Source organism: Heterocephalus glaber, unplaced genomic scaffold, assembly GCF_053883595.1.
Source record: "Heterocephalus glaber isolate CG9 unplaced genomic scaffold, H.glaber_assembly_v1.0 deba00000347, whole genome shotgun sequence".
Taxonomy (NCBI): Eukaryota; Metazoa; Chordata; class Mammalia; order Rodentia; family Bathyergidae; genus Heterocephalus; species Heterocephalus glaber.
The window spans coordinates 6,819,787-6,835,810 of record NW_028258143.1 but is presented as its reverse complement, the minus strand read 5'-3'; the positions used below and the strand labels follow the sequence as shown (position 1 = coordinate 6,835,810).

General features: G+C 33.2%; 1 protein-coding gene and 1 pseudogene across 10 annotated transcripts in view; one reads left to right on the top strand and one right to left on the bottom strand.

The window, feature by feature from the left end:
* The window catches only part of Lrp1b (LDL receptor related protein 1B), a 1,848,437-nt gene that overhangs the window by 22,711 nt on the left and 1,809,702 nt on the right, over window positions 1-16,024 (bottom strand). For 8 of the 10 annotated variants that reach the window (XM_087195526.1, XM_087195530.1, XM_021237129.2 and 5 more), the window contains one exon: window positions 10,080-10,156. In XM_087195526.1, the coding sequence (XP_087051652.1) occupies window positions 10,080-10,156 (77 nt within the window). Of the gene's footprint in view, window positions 1-9,103; window positions 9,883-10,079; window positions 10,157-16,024 lie in introns of those variants that run through there. The other 2 variants (XM_087195543.1, XM_087195551.1) reach the window with 2 other exon arrangements.
* LOC147829842 (U2 spliceosomal RNA) lies at window positions 5,298-5,449 on the top strand (annotated as a pseudogene).

The window sequence follows — 16,024 nt, the reverse complement described above, 5'->3', positions numbered from 1 at the left end:
TAACTAGATTAATTTTGCAGCCGTCCATACAGACAGAAAGACAAAAGAAGGTATATGAAATTACTTGGGTAGGTGGAGGAAGATGATGAGAACATTGGCTTATATACTGAACTTGAGATACTGGTGGAATACAGGTGGTACAGATATAATTGTTATCAAATAGCCAAGGAAACATATGTCTCTAACTCTGGGGAAAAAACAGTAATGATGATAAGAATTTGTGAGTAATCAGTATAGAGTTGATAATTGAAGGAATGAGGAGAATGCATCTACTAATAAGAGAGTGAAAGGCTATAGAGGGAGTAGACCTAGTGGTAAGTGAAGAGTGAATTAATCAGGAAGACAAAAAAGTAAAATACTTCACAAAGAGAGTTGCTTCAAGAGGAGTAGTAAGGATACTACAAGAGTTGAATGTTGCAGAGGTCAAAGAAAGAGTATTTTGTATGCATATTGAATTTACAGTAAAAAAGCATACATCATACCAATGACAACTACTTTTTTGACATATTGTTATGTATTGTACTCTTTAAATTCATGTTTGCAGCTAGCACAGTAGATTTGGATTGTTGACTTGATTGACTTGATAGTCATCCAAGAGTTTATGAAAACATATTTCTGGGTGTGTTGGCATGGGGTCAGTGAGGGATGAGTTTGAATATTATATCTAGTTTCTGGTCTCTTCATCTCTGCTGCTGTTCTTCTGCTCTGCTTCCAACCACTATGAGAGGAGCGACAATGCTCCACTATGCCCTCTGCCCTGATGTTCCTGCCTTTATGCCAGCTCACCACAGACTGATACCTCTGAAATTGTGAGCCAAATTAAACATCTCTTGATTAAAATGAAAGAATCAAGACCAGTAATAAAAGATAGTCTCTTTGAGACCTAGAATCAATAGTCCTGGAAAATAACAACATGGTGAAGAGGGGAAAAAAAGAAGTAAATCTACAAGAATCAGAACCGAACTGATTGAAAAATTAGAAAGTATAGCAAAGCTGGAAAAATAGAGGGCAGTTCAAAGAAAAGAACAAAGCAGTCTGGAAAGCTCACCCCATCTTTAGGGGAAGGAGGCCTGTCTGTGCTAATATTGAGTAAGCTCAGAGATGGTCAGTAGCCCCAGGGAGAAACAACAAACCAGGCTAGCAGTGATGACCCAAAGGAAAGCCTCTAGCTATTGTAAACAACAAAATAACCATAAGGTTTTACTCTGAAATTGACTGTTCTACAAGGAAAGCTAGAGTTGGAGGAAATGCAGTGTAGCACACATCGCATTTGCGAAGGTTTAATCAGGAGCCATGTGGCCATAAGACTGAGGCACAGAGAAACTACAGGACAACTAAACTTCAGAGTTCCTGATGTCATTTTATCACAGTGACTGGGTGTGTGATTGCCACTAGAGACAGTCAGGAAGAGGACATGGGCTAGACATATATCCCGAGAAATTTAAGCTCAGCTGGGGAAGGACACAGGGGCCCCACCCAGTGTGATGGGAAACCAGGCCAGTCATGTGCAGATTGCCAATGAGGCTGAGCCTCTAAGGGCTGGCATTAAGACCAGAAGCTCCTTGAATTCCTCACCCCATTCCCTACATGCAGTACATAACTCAGTGGGTTGTTTGCTTGCCTCTGCTATCAATATGAGCAAGATTATGGCTCGGCTTGGATGGTTGCTACAACCTGGGATGTATGGACAGTGAGGCCTTTCAGTGTGTGTTGGGGGACCACGTAAACTTATAAACAGAAATGTTAGGCAGAGAAAAGTGTGATTTGAAGCACAAGTCGCAAGGCAACTGGAGCTGTCAGAGAGACTGTAGCCATAGGGTGGAAATGACTGATCAACCACACCAGCAGGAAAGTAGGGCTGGATCTGGATTCACTTTCAAAATTTTGACTGTGGAATCAAAGTAGTTCTTGATAGTGACTTACTATTCCTCTCCCATACCTGGCGGATTACAACAATGCAGACCCTAGAAAGGAATCGCTCATTCTAAAACATAGAGGAATTTTTTGGAGTCATTTTTTTCTCTCTCTCTTTTCATTGGCTTTTTAGGGACTTGTGTTTGACTTTTTTCTTTATTTTGTTCCCTGTTTTTGTTTGTTTTGTTTTTCTTGTTTGTTTTTTTCTGTTATTTCTAACTAATTCTACTTATATTCTTTTACTACTTAAAAGCATCCTTTATCTCAATTTTATCTCCTTTTTATGTATTCTTACTTTTTTCAAATTTTACTTTTTTCATTCTCCAATTTGCTCTATACTCCATCTTTACTATTATTATTATTAAGCTTCAGAAATTTTTATGTAGTTAACTATTCAATTATTGTTGAACTCTTTTCTATTGTTAAAGGTAATACAGTTGTTGCATTTAGTAAATATTTATGTCAATTTTCAGTTAGTCTTTCTGTCTCAATTATAATTATAGATCTCTTTTTTATTATTAAGTTTTATACAGTAGTAACTTCTAATGGCTATTATGGTATGTCAATATCCATGTTGTCTTTGACTCGGTTATTATTGCTGATTTTGTAGCTATTGCTAGGATGGGATAGCTGTTGCTATTTATTAGTTTTTACTGTTTGCCAATATCTGATTTGCCTTTGTGTCTTTACAAATGCTGCTGTTCATTTCCAGTGAACTGAGTGCTTGGGTAATTACACTGGACCCTTCCCTCCCAAATTAACAGGTATGGTTATATTGTGGGAGATAGGCAAAGGCCTATAGTTAGCTAAGCCCAGAATGTACCACTGAAAAGCAAACACTAATTATAGAGATCTCCATACCAGCAACAAAGTTCTTCCACTATAATCAACCTCCAAACATCAGCACACACACACACACACACACAAAAGAAACAGAAAGAAAACAAACAATAGATACATGAAAAGATGAGGCAACAGAATCCCTTCAAAAACTTCCATTTCCCTCAAATTTGATCTATAGAGAATAAGTGGGGAGGAAATCAAAACCAAACATCTAAACTATATGAAACCATAGTAAAAAAAAAAAACCCAACAACCAAAAAAGCAGATCAATAAGGTGCTCAGAGCTCAAAGATGATATAACTAAACAGATAATGGACATAATGAAAAAAATCAGTGGCTTTACAGGTGACACTTATAACAAGATAACTCAACAACAAAAAAAAGATATAAAACATAAATGACCACTTCAGCAAACAATTAGTGTTCATAAAAAGATACCAAACCGAAATCCAGGAGATAAAAATTCTATTGAAAGTGTGGGCAGCAGAAGTGACCAATGTGAGAACAGAGTGTCAAAACTAGAAGAAAGGGCTGACATAAACATATACCCAGGTAAATATATACCCAGAGATACCTTAAAAACATCAAGGTAATATGGAAAATGAATCCAGAAGTGCTAGATGAGGCAAGGAAGACTAATCTAAGATTAATTGAATTAGTGAAGAATCCAAGACAGCACAAATGGCATAAAATACCTCTTTACAGAAACATTAGCAGAAAACATTCCAAACATGAGGAAAGAAATTAACATACAGATAAAAGAGGCATACAGAACCCCAAATAGCTACTATCAGAAAAGAATATCCCTGCAATATCATAGTCAAAACCCAGAAATCCAGCACAAAGACAGAATCTTAAAAGCCATTAGAGAAAAGCAAAACACATTTATAAAAGGTAAACTTGTTATAATTACAGGAAATTTCTCAACACAAACCTTAAAATACAGGAGAATTTGGAGTGAAGTGTTTCAAACCCTAAAAGAAAACAACTTTTAACCCAGATTGCTATATCCTCCAAAACTACTTTTCAAAATTGATGAAGAAATAAGGTATTTCCATGACAAAGAGCATCTTAAGAAATTCATGACCACATAACTAGTGCTCCAAAAAAATTCTCAAGGATATCCTCTAAACAGACAATGAAGCCAACAGTGCCAAATGTCCAATGGAATCAACAGACCAGGCAGAGTGACCAGTTAAGCAGAAGGCTGGGGAGAAAGTCAACAACAGGAAAATAATGAAATGGCAGGAATAAGTCAACAGCTTTCAGAAATAACTCTCAATGTGATTGGTCTCCATTCCCCAATCAAAAGACATGGATTGGCAGATTGGCTCAAAGATAAAACAGTATGCTGTGTACATGAAACACATTTAATCCAAAAAGAGTCATATACCAAACATTAAAGGATGCAAAAAATATGTCTTGCTACAGGCTCCTGAAAACAAGTAGAAGTAGCTATCCTATTTTCAGACAAAATAGGCTTCAAGCCATAATTGATGAGAAGAGGTAAAGAAAAGAAAGTCACTACTTATTGATTAAGGGAACAATGAATATATATATATTGAACACAAGTACGCCCAATTTTATAAAATAAACACTACTGGTCATAAAAAGATCAGATTAATATCAATACAATTATACTGTTGGATCTCAATACCTTTCTATCACAAATCGATCAAGTAGACAAAAAGTCAACAAAGAAATACCATGGTCGAACCAAGCCTTTGAAAAAAATGGACTTCACTGGATAACTACATTGTCCCACCCAACAAAAATGAATACACATTCTCAGCAGCACATGGTTATTTTTCAAAAATATTCACATAATAGTCATAAAACATGCTTAAATAAATATTTAAAAATTAAAATTCTCCCATGAACATTATCACGCACTAAAACTAGAAGTCAAAGGCCAAAAAAGCCATCAAATTAGGCCAATACATGGAAATCAGAAACCACATGCTTGAATAATCAATGGATTACAGAAAATAATCCAGGAACATATTAGATATTTTTAGACTCAAATGATAATGCCGGTACCACATACTAGAACCTATGGGACACAATGAAAGCAGTTTTACAAGAGAAGTTTATTGCTGTGAATGTCCACGTCAGAGAAACACAGTGAGCTCAAATAATAACCTGATAATGGATCTCAATGTCCTAAAAAAGCAGGAACAATCCAAACCCAAAGCTAGTGCAAGGAATGAAATTATAAAGATCAGAGCAGAAATTAATAAAATTGAAAGTAAAAAAATACAAGGAATCAATGAATCAAATACTTGGCTGAAATAAAATAAAGAGCAAAACAAAAGATAGATAATAGTAGAAAAAGTAAAAGTAAATAAAGAGATAGATATTTTGTAAAGGGAAAAGGAACAAGAGATAGAGGGAGGGGGGAGAGCAAGGGAAAGTAATAAAAATATATTAAGATGTGTTATGTACATGAACTAATTCTCCATAATGGCTGTAATCATAATGTACTGCAAAGATGTATTAAAACAAAAGTAAACTTCTTTAAACTGTGGATCTCTTTGGTAATCTCTTCTCGGCCGTTTGGCTAAGATCCAGTGTAGGTGCTTTGCCCCAGAAATGGGAAAGATGATCCATACTCATGCTACATATATATATATATATATATATATATATATATAGGGTTTTTTTCAGTATATTACATGGATATATATATATTTCAGTAATTACACATATACATATATGTAATATTACAGTGCTTTGTCTTCAGCTTTTTTTTTGAAGTTTAATTTTAAGTCATGAAGAAAATATTTCCTGGCTGAGACAAGGTGATCCCTCCTGCAACATCTGGAGGCTGACTCTAAGGGTCCTGTTTCTCCAGGCTCACTTTGTACCAGTACGTCCTACAACACTTCCTTGGATGAAACTGTCAAATCACACTTTATTTTTGCATTTCTACTTTCTCTGATTGTTTTGCTTCCTTATTGTTTTGATATTTACCGCACCCCCCCCCCATAGAACCTGAGGTTTGTGAGAGGAGAGACTGTGTCTTTTCTCTGATCTCTCTAGGAATGAGTTCAGTGCTTGACATTCAGAAGGAATTCTATTAGTATTTGCCTTGGGAGAATGAGGATGTGGTCATTATTTTGTTGTTGCTGCTGCTGCTGCTGTTGTTATCTGTATGCATACAATTTGTGATTCCTGTGATCAGGTGTGTGTGTGTGTGTGTGTGTGTGTGTACGTGTTAAAATATGATCAAATATGATTGATAGTATAAAAGAGTTAAGGAGGAAGAGGAATGAGGAGAAACAATCCCCTCAAAGAATCTATGGTCAACATAGTAACTACCAAATTTCTACAATACTTTCCTAAAAAAGGCTAAGTATATTTTTATCTTTCTTAATTTTAGCAGATTCTAAAAATGACACAGTTCAAACACTGAGCATCTACTCTTTTAAACCTTATGTAAATTTAAATTAGGAATATATAATGGATATTTTATCATCCTGAGCTTCAAACTCCTCAAAGTATCTTCAGAAGAGTTAGACTGCCTTTTTTTCAAGTGGAACCTAAGCACACAGCCCTGGGATAACAGATCAATCTAATTACACAGGCTGGTTTTTAGATACTTTAAATGTCAAGGGCCAGAACACACCTGAGATGATTAAGAAAGCTATGCATGAGTTACAAATTTGAATCCCTGTGCAAATTGACATTAGTTGCGCAGACAGAGGCAGTATATTATGGACTATGCCAATGTCCCATGATGATGAAATACCTCACCTGAAGTGGAAAGGCAGATTTGAAAATATAGTTTTAGATTACTTGTCTTTCTTACTGGGTAGATGACATATGCTTGTTTGGAGCATGTTTTAGAGCCGTTTAAGATCACTGGGTTTTACCTGAGAAAATGAAAGTAACTCTCCTACTATAGCAAAGACTATGTTGACTATCTTGTCCTTCCTTCCAGAACGGCTATGGCAAGTTTCTTTAAGCAGAAATGTCTGATACTTTCTAATAGTCATTTTGGTCAACTTTAATCTGTGATAATTTGACATTTACATAGCTAATAGCCTTTTCAATGTGCACTGATACTTCCATTAAATTTAATGTTTGTAAATCAGTGATGAGAAAAGAGCCTAAGAATCTTTGGAAACAATGTTATAACTACTTACAGCCCATAACTACCATGCTTCCACTTGATATCCTTTAGTTTGGAAGTGTTGCATGTAATTAATGAGTTTTCTTTTTGCAGAGGTTGTTTCCCATGTAAATGGTTGGAGAACCCATTCTTCAACAAAAATATCTTAAGCATCTTCCTCCAAACCATTTTCTGAGCACCAAACTTTCCCTTTAAGGATGGATCTTATAAAAGATTGCCAAATTAACAGACATTGCACTCAATTTTCTCTTTCTTTTTTGTTTTACCAATAGTTAAAATTATTTTTGACTAAATTATTTATATTAGATAACATAGAAATTAACATAAAAGAAAGGCCAAAGCACCTAAACATCACAAGCCTAATTTATAAGTCCAGTGTGTCCTTCAGACTGTTAACTTCAAATGGATTTTTTATTTTTTCAAAACTGCTCGTAATGATTGTTGATTTTTGTAAAGAGTTTTAAAAATCATATTAAATGAGTATGCCTCCAAGATCATTACTAGTGAAATTAGTTTGAGCCTAACATCCTGAGAAGAGAAAATTCTTTTTTCTCTTTTTCGTCTCCCTTTTCCATACTGAATTGAGCAAACAATATTTTGCCACACAACATGTTTAACGAACTAATTTCTCCAATCCCAGCACCCCGGCCCTACAATTACTTACCTAAATTTCCTTCAGGCCTTCTCTCTTCCTGGACCTAAGGTCAACGTGCAAATGTAAGATAAATCCAAAATGCTCCAGGACCAAATACTACTCACCTCACCTTTTCAAATTAAAATATACATCCCCAGACATAATTTTAGTTATATTTGTCATTTTTCAAAGATGCTCATACTTACTACCCCAGAAACTATTGGTAAGTGTTGTAAAATTGGACAGTGTTGTTTGGAAAATTTCAAGCTATTAGACAGAAACTATTTGGCAAGAGGAACAACAAATAGGTAGATCATGAAACACTGGAGCTTGCTTTTAGCATATGAAAATCATACATTAGTGTCCTTCCTTGTACAAAAATTCTGAAGTTGTAAGTTTTTCATTTGTCTTTATGATGTGTCTGCACCTGATAGAGATGGGGAAAATTGTGAAAATATTTATTAATCAAAGATATTTTTTCTCCTAAAGAATGTATACATTAAACTGATGCGTATTACAAAATTCTAAAAATACTTCTACTCATGGTCTAATAAATGAAAACATGTGAATGAGAAAACTTTAAGGCGGAAATTTACTTTTTAAAGTTAATAATACTGTTTAAAGTTGTCAAAAATACACAGTGATGATGGAGATTAGGCTATCCTAAGACTACATTGGCACATGGGCTGGGGATTTATCTCAGTGGCACAGTGCCTGTCTTGAGAACACAAGGTCCTGAGTTCCATCCCAGGTATCAATAAATAAATAAATAAATAAATAAAAGACTACATTGGCACAAAGCAACAAAGTACAGGCATCGTAAAAGGTTGATAAATATTTTTATACATTCAAAATCAGTATTTTAAAGATAAAGAATAAACACGTCAAGTTTTATCCTTATTAAGAATTGCATGATAATTTAATTTTATCTTCTTTAAACCAGCCTGTCAAGTCTGATTTTTCAAAAAGAGATTGAAATGCATTTCTTTTATTATTTTAAGAGGCAAGAGAAGGGTTCATTAGGCAGAAAGATAAGAAGAACTCGAGAGCAGAGTTTGGGCGCTCAGAGAAGTGAGGCATGGTACAGGTGGGACTGGGGCTCATTTATTTACTTTGGGTAGTTTGAGATCTGTGGAATTTGATTAGCTGTAGCCTTAAAATAAGACACTCTAATTTAATTAAAATGGGATTATTTTTCTTTCTGAAGTATTTTCATGTCCATTGTGATCCTTTGTGGTTGATGCCTATTACCTAATAAAAGCTAACGTGGGCTTGTAGCTGTGCTCTAAAAAGTCCCCTAGTTGAGATGAACTTTTACTCTGTAAAAGAACACATAACTGCTTACTTTTTAAATTAATTATATTGGTATATTTAAGGTATACAATATAATGACATTCATCACTGAAATTTGCACCTCTACATAATCCATCTTGGTTCTTATTTTTTCCCCACCCCCCTGCACTCCCTTCAACTCCTCCACCCCTACCTATCTACAAAGACTTTGTTTCCATTTTTTCTTTTTCTCATATTAAATTCCATTCCCTTCTTTCTTTTCCCCTACCCTTCCCACTTCCCCTTCCCCTTTGTGCCTTTTCTTCCTATTTCCCATTATCTATTGTACCTTTTAGTCCTTATTTACACTTTCAGTTTCTCACACTAGAGAAACTATTCGGTATTTTCACGTGTGTCCTATTTACTTCACTTAAGAGTATCTCCTCCATGTGGATCCATTTAGCTATAAATGAAATCCTTCACACTAAAATCAGGAACAAGACAAGGATGTCCACTATCACCACTCCTGTTCAATGTAGTTTTGGAAACATTAGCCGCGGCAAATAGACAAGAGAAAGAAATAAAAGGAATAAAAATAGGAAAGGAAAAAGTCAAATTGTCTTTATTTGTAGATGACATGATACTCTATATAGAAAACCCTAAGAACTCCACCAAAAGTCTTCTAGACTTAATAACCAAATTCAGTAAAGCAACTGGATACAAGGTCAACACACAAAAATCAATAGCTTTTAGGTACACAAAAAACAGACTCAAAGAGAGAAATGGGGCAATCAATTCCTTTCAGAATAGCATCCAAAAAATTGAAATTCCTAGGAATCAACCTAACAAAAGAAATCAAAGACCTCTTCTCTGAAAACTATAGCACCCTGAAAAGAGAGATTGAAGATGATATCAGAAAATGGAAAGACATCCCTTGCTCCTAGGTCGGAAGGATCAACAGTGAAAATGGCCATACTTCCAAAACTGCTATATAGATTCAATGCAATCCCAGTTGAAATCCCAGCAGCATACTTCACGCACCTTGAGAAAACAATCCACAAGTTCATTTGGAACAAGAAGACACCTAGAATAGCAAAAGTATAACTGCTTACTGTTGCCACCACATCAGAAAATGACTCTCATCTTTCAAAAATATGCAAATGAAATAGGATCTCTCCCATGATTCTGTGAGGAGTTACTAAATCTCGGTAATAACATACACAGAAAAAAATGATTCCTCTGTCATGTAGACCACACAAGATGATATCCTGAGGAACTTACTGGTGCTGATATGGTCAGACTTGCTGCTCTTTGGGGCTGGCCTCTCGCACTGTGTGCCTGACCAGTTGGTAGAGCATCTGGAAAGATCCAAACAATAATAACACAAATTAGTGGATAAGAAAACCCAGGAGTCTAATGTAGGAAGTTTACATAAATATAAAGAAGACAGTCATCACAGATTCATGAATATTCAGTAGCTAATCTTGCTAATTTCCTGTGTATTGTCAGTATGTTGAGGGTAACTTCAATTTGACATTGCTTGTTCAAATACTTTTTAGAGTTTAGGTTTATAGCCATTTCTTTGTTCTGAGTTCCACTTAAAGTGACACATTTAATTCCAATATTGAATCATGGTTCAGAATTGGAAATTAATTTAAGAATTAATAAAGTTTATAAGGAACCACTTAGAAAAAGCTTTGCATATTGAGCTTGCATATTCAGCAAATCCTTCATAGATTAAGTTTCCATGTTTTGTTTTTCTGATGATTCAAAGTCGAAAGTGGAATTAACTACTAACCAGCAAATAGTCATTTTTGTCATGGTTTGAGCAGCAGAATTTTTATTCTCTTACTCAGAGATTTAGAAATACAGAGCTTTCCTTTTCAAATCATGTCTAGTAGCATGAAGTCAAGAGAATGTACCAAAGATTTTATTGAGAGTTATTTTCTTTTCATAGACATGAGGACATTATAATGAAAAATTCTGTAGAGGACATATATAATATATACAATTAAATCTGTCCTTTGAAAATAAATCATAACCATATCATTAGGTGATCGAATCAAAAATGTTGGAGCAATTATAGCTGCACTTAAACAATGTCATTGGCTATCACAGATGGTTTTGTGAATCTGACAAAGAATATCCACAGAGAAACATTTTAATTGGCCTCAGTTCTTCTTTAAAATGACTGTCAAATACCACCATATCAAGAATACTTGTAAACAATAAAGGAACAGCTTCCAGAACTATTCCAAGTGGATCTCTTTGGGCACAGTGGACCAAACTAAATAACTGCAATTTCAAGGTTTCTGTCAATTTTGTTAGAGCCAATTCAGAGAGTTGAAGCTATTTTCTGAACTACGCTTCGATAATAGAATGTGCATTATTTCTCTTTTTTATAAAGGCAGTATGGGCTCTCCTGAAACATGGGCAAATACCATAAAATTATCATACTGACAAACTCAAGTCATTAACACAGAAGTTTGTTTCATAAAAGCATATAATAACTTCAGCATAATTAGCAATTGTTACTACTCAAGTATAGTTATTTGATTAATAATGATAAATTATAAAACTATGAATATGGAGCATGATTTAAATGAAAATTAATACTGTTATTTATATTATTATTCAGGTCATCAGCCATGCATTAGCTAAATGTTTAACTCGTTATTTATAAAAGGTTTACATGTTATATAATTTCCTGCACATCATATTTATAAGAAACAATAGTATAAGTAAATCATTAAAACAGATAAATAAATTTTAAATCAAAGTCTATGACTCTGTCCATATTATTAAAGTGAGATAATAGAAAGAAAAGCACATTTTCACATAATTAGGATAAAAAGAACCATGAAAAAATATTTTATTTTTTAAAATACTTTTTTATCATCACTTATGTGTTCTGCAAATGAACAATCTAGAAAAATTGCTACAATTCTTCAAAGATTCTAATATTTGACATAATCCACAGAATAATTCAAAATAAAAAGCTTAGGAATATTTTGCAAACATGTTCTTATAGTGATTCTGATGATATAGAATTCTTTTTGTTTTGTGTAGCTTTACATTTTCAAGTCTTTGTAATTGCCCACCAAGAATATCTTATATGCTCTAATGAAAAATGAATAATGATTTCTCAGTAATTTATATAGCAGATGTATACAAAGCTAAATGTGTACAATTATATTGTTACTTATAACACCAAAATGTGCTCTTTTATTACCTCATTTAAAGCAGTAGATTGGTATGCATCTTAGATAAAAACAGTGACCTGAGATATTTTTTACAGTGCTACAAGAGGTATGAGCCTCTAGGGCTCATCATTACACAGAAATGCTTCAATGTCAGGAAGTGAAATTGGAGCATTAAATGCAAATTGATCAAATTACATCCTGGCAGAAGTATCATGTATTTTAAATACTTTAGGGCATTATGAAAAATATGCCTTTAGAGCTACCCCCAGAAAAGAAGATAAGGATACTGTGATTCTTATTCCAAACTAAGGAATTATTTAAGTAGGAGAAACAGTACTTTTTAACAGTATGGTATAATTTCTCAATTTATCCATGGCTTGTAACCCAGTTCTTAAGACACATGAAAAATGTCTCCTGCCAATGGTCATAATCCTCTTCTCCTAAATTGTGGAACTACATTTAATTCCTAATCTTCAGGGAATATTTTAATTATTACATGCTGAAAATAACTCTCAATGACTGAACTGTAGAAGCAATTAATTTTTACTGCCATACATCTTAATCAACAAATGATCACCTTGCAGTACTCCTTCTACTACTTTCAAAATAATATTTTACGGCCAAAGATAAAATATGTTCCACTGTCTTGCATTTGTTTGAGCTTTAAAAAATAATCTCTTTAGAGATATTAAATCAAATAGAAATCATTATTCCTGTTCCCTACCTTACAAAATTATAACTTAAGGCATTTGCTGCTTCATAAGTTTTTCTTTCAGTGGTTGATTTAAGACCAAGTATTTTTATCATCTTTATAAAAATTCATAAATTTTCATATTCATAGTAGACTATGATGATCAAAGCCATTAATGGCAGAACATTTAACAAAAGGAACAAAAGGAATGTGTGCAAATCATCAAAATTTCTTGTTTAATTCTTCACTGAGTTATTTGCATAATGGTGCTGACTATAATTTTTCTGTCTGTCTGTCTCTCTCTCTCTCTCTCTCTCTCTCTCTCTCTCTCATTCTGTCTTCTCTCTGTCTTTGTCTTCATTATTCCTCAAGGAGAATTCTCACTCCATGCTCTGGTCAAATCTGTACTATTACAATGCACTATTCCCCACTATTTATGCAGGAACAATTCTCTCCAAGTTAGCTCTGCATAGTACTCAGAAGCAATTTTTTCTTTCTCCTTAACATCACAAAAACCTTTGTAACTTTCATTTTAAAATTATGCTGCAGTTGTTTTATAACTGAATGTACAAAATACTCAATTAAAGCATATTTTATGATATTTATTTTTTCTAGATTAGAAAAATTATCATCGAACTGAAATTTGTTAAAACTCAGGCTGTAGGGTATCAAGTATGAGTAAATTCACAAAGCATGTTGGGGTTGTGACCAAGAATTGGCATCTTAGCAAGGCAAATATGATGGAAGTAATTCACAAATAATACTTCAAGAAACACTTGAGTTACATATTATACTCCCACAGATGTCATTCTTATATCAACTATTATTCTATAATTTTTTATTTGGATGAGAATAATAAAGTATACCTAGCATGATTGTGCAAAAAATTAAATAACCTAAGTAGAACTTGTTTATAGAGTATGGAAAACTGAGTGAGATATTTTAGTTATTTTTAAAATTAATTCTTATCTGAATATCACTTTATAAAATACATGTTTATTTAATTCGTCATGTTCTTTACAGTTTATGTAATTATTATATAGCTGCAATTTATCTATTTCAATTATAATTTTCTGTGCCCAAAGGGAATATCCAGTGCTAAGGGAATAGTGAACAGTACTATGAGAAAGCACAATGCACACTTTTAGAATATCTAAATTAATTTACCATATATAAGAGAATCAAATATAATCTTTAAAATGGAATTTATTACATTTAATGGCACAAATGTAAGACCTATAATTAAACTGTCCAAAATAATGATAGTTTTGAAGTAATACTGTGATTATTACAAAGACAATTCAAATTACAAGTAAAATATTGAATATGCATTAATTTCTCTAGATATTGTCTTTCATAATAACAATGATCAGTTTACATAAACTGATCTTGTCACTTTTTGCAGAAATGTGATCTAGAGTCACTCACATTGGGAGGATTTTAAAATAAAATAATGAGATTAATACCTTCTTCCTCTTCTCATCAAATTTAAAGGTCATGGGACTCTTCAGACTACAGTGAAATGCAAAGATGAACTTTAAGCAACTTGAAATTGAATTTTGCCTCTTATATACATATAAGACTGCCCTTGTAACTACGATGATAGAAGCCCTTGGAAAGAAAAATCTATTAATATACCCTTTTCTTTCTCCACATAGGAAAAAACACTGTCAAAAAAGGAGTGAAGTAATCCTTGGAAAACTGGAGAAAAGTGTCATGCATGGTTCAGTGCCCTCAGATCTTATTTAATAATAATTACCAATTAGAAGACAATTGCATATTATGTGTCAGCAGATTTACAAAAGATATTTTCATACAGTAAGAAAACTAGAAAGAACTAAGTTACTTGAGAAATATTTTTATTAGTTCTTCAAATTTTACTCTTTTGATGTTGAGAATATGACTATATTTAGGTGATACTCCAGACTTTGAAGCTTTACCCTGTATGTAGTTTCCAGCACCTTTTTTTTTTTTATGCCTTTTCCTCTATGTATAGCAGCATTGTGAAGCATAAAAATGTTCCTTGCATTTGGGGAGAAATATTTAGATATTTATTCAAATGTTCAATTTTATTTGAAAACGTTTTCATTTGTTACCTCATAACATTTTTAGATAAAATTATTTCTTGGATACATAAGGATTTGTTATTTTTAGAACCTGTTTCACTTTCACCTATAATTTTTCATGAAGTTCAATTAATATTTGCTGAACTTTCGTATAATACTATACTCATTCAATAACCATATGAGTAGAAATTTATCCAGTGTAAGAAATGAAGGAGACACTTAAATAATTTGACCAAATAATACAACTAGAAATAAAACATAATATTGTTTATCACACTTTAATGATAATGCCATTATCTTTCTAACTTAATGCAGCAATAGAGAGAAATATCTGTATTTATTTCTTTATGCTCATGCCATTAATAGGCTTTAAATACAGAGGCTAAAATAATACTTTAAAAAAGGAGGTCAAATACAAATCAATCCAATTTTGAGTAGCAAAGTAAGAAGAATTACTGCATTGGATCAGACTTGTGACCAGTAATGCCCAATAACCTGTCACTGGTGGTGACAGTGAGGGCACATCATTAAAGGATACTAATACCCTTCTTGACATTAAATTTGAATTTCTTAAAAAATTTATTTTATTGGTACATTTTAGGTATACAATATGATGACATTCATAAACTAGAAATTTGCACCTTTACATAGTCTCTCTTGCTTCTTATTTTTCCCCCCTTCCCCTACCCTCCCTTCAACCCCTCCATCCCTCCCTATTACAAAGACTTTGTTTCCGTTTTTCCATTTTCTCATATTAATTCCATTCCCTTCTTTCCTTTCCCCTACCCCTCCCACTTCCCCTTCCCCTTTGCCCCTTTTCTTCCTATTTCACATTATCTCTTATACTTTTAGTCCTTATTTACACTTTCAGTTTCTCACACTAGAGAAACTATTCGGTATTTACACATGTGTGTTTTGTTTATTTCATTTAAGAGTTGGTGCATGATTTTCTAAAAAATGTTTAAGTCAGTAACTTAAATTTCTGTTTGATGCAATGCGTATATTTGATTCAACTCTACAATAATGCATCATAGTACCTATTTTGATTGATGTTTCAGTTAGAGTTGGCCAACAATGAAATAAAATCAATAAAATGGATTATATAAAGTGACTTATTGTAAAAAGCACGGAGAAATATAAAAGAAAGGATGAAATATGGTTTATCAAATGTGACACATAAAGAAAATTTGTTTGTTAAGAGAAAAATGTTTAAATATAAAATTCCTTGCAGTGTACCTATTAAAAAATGGCCACTAAAGTACTAAT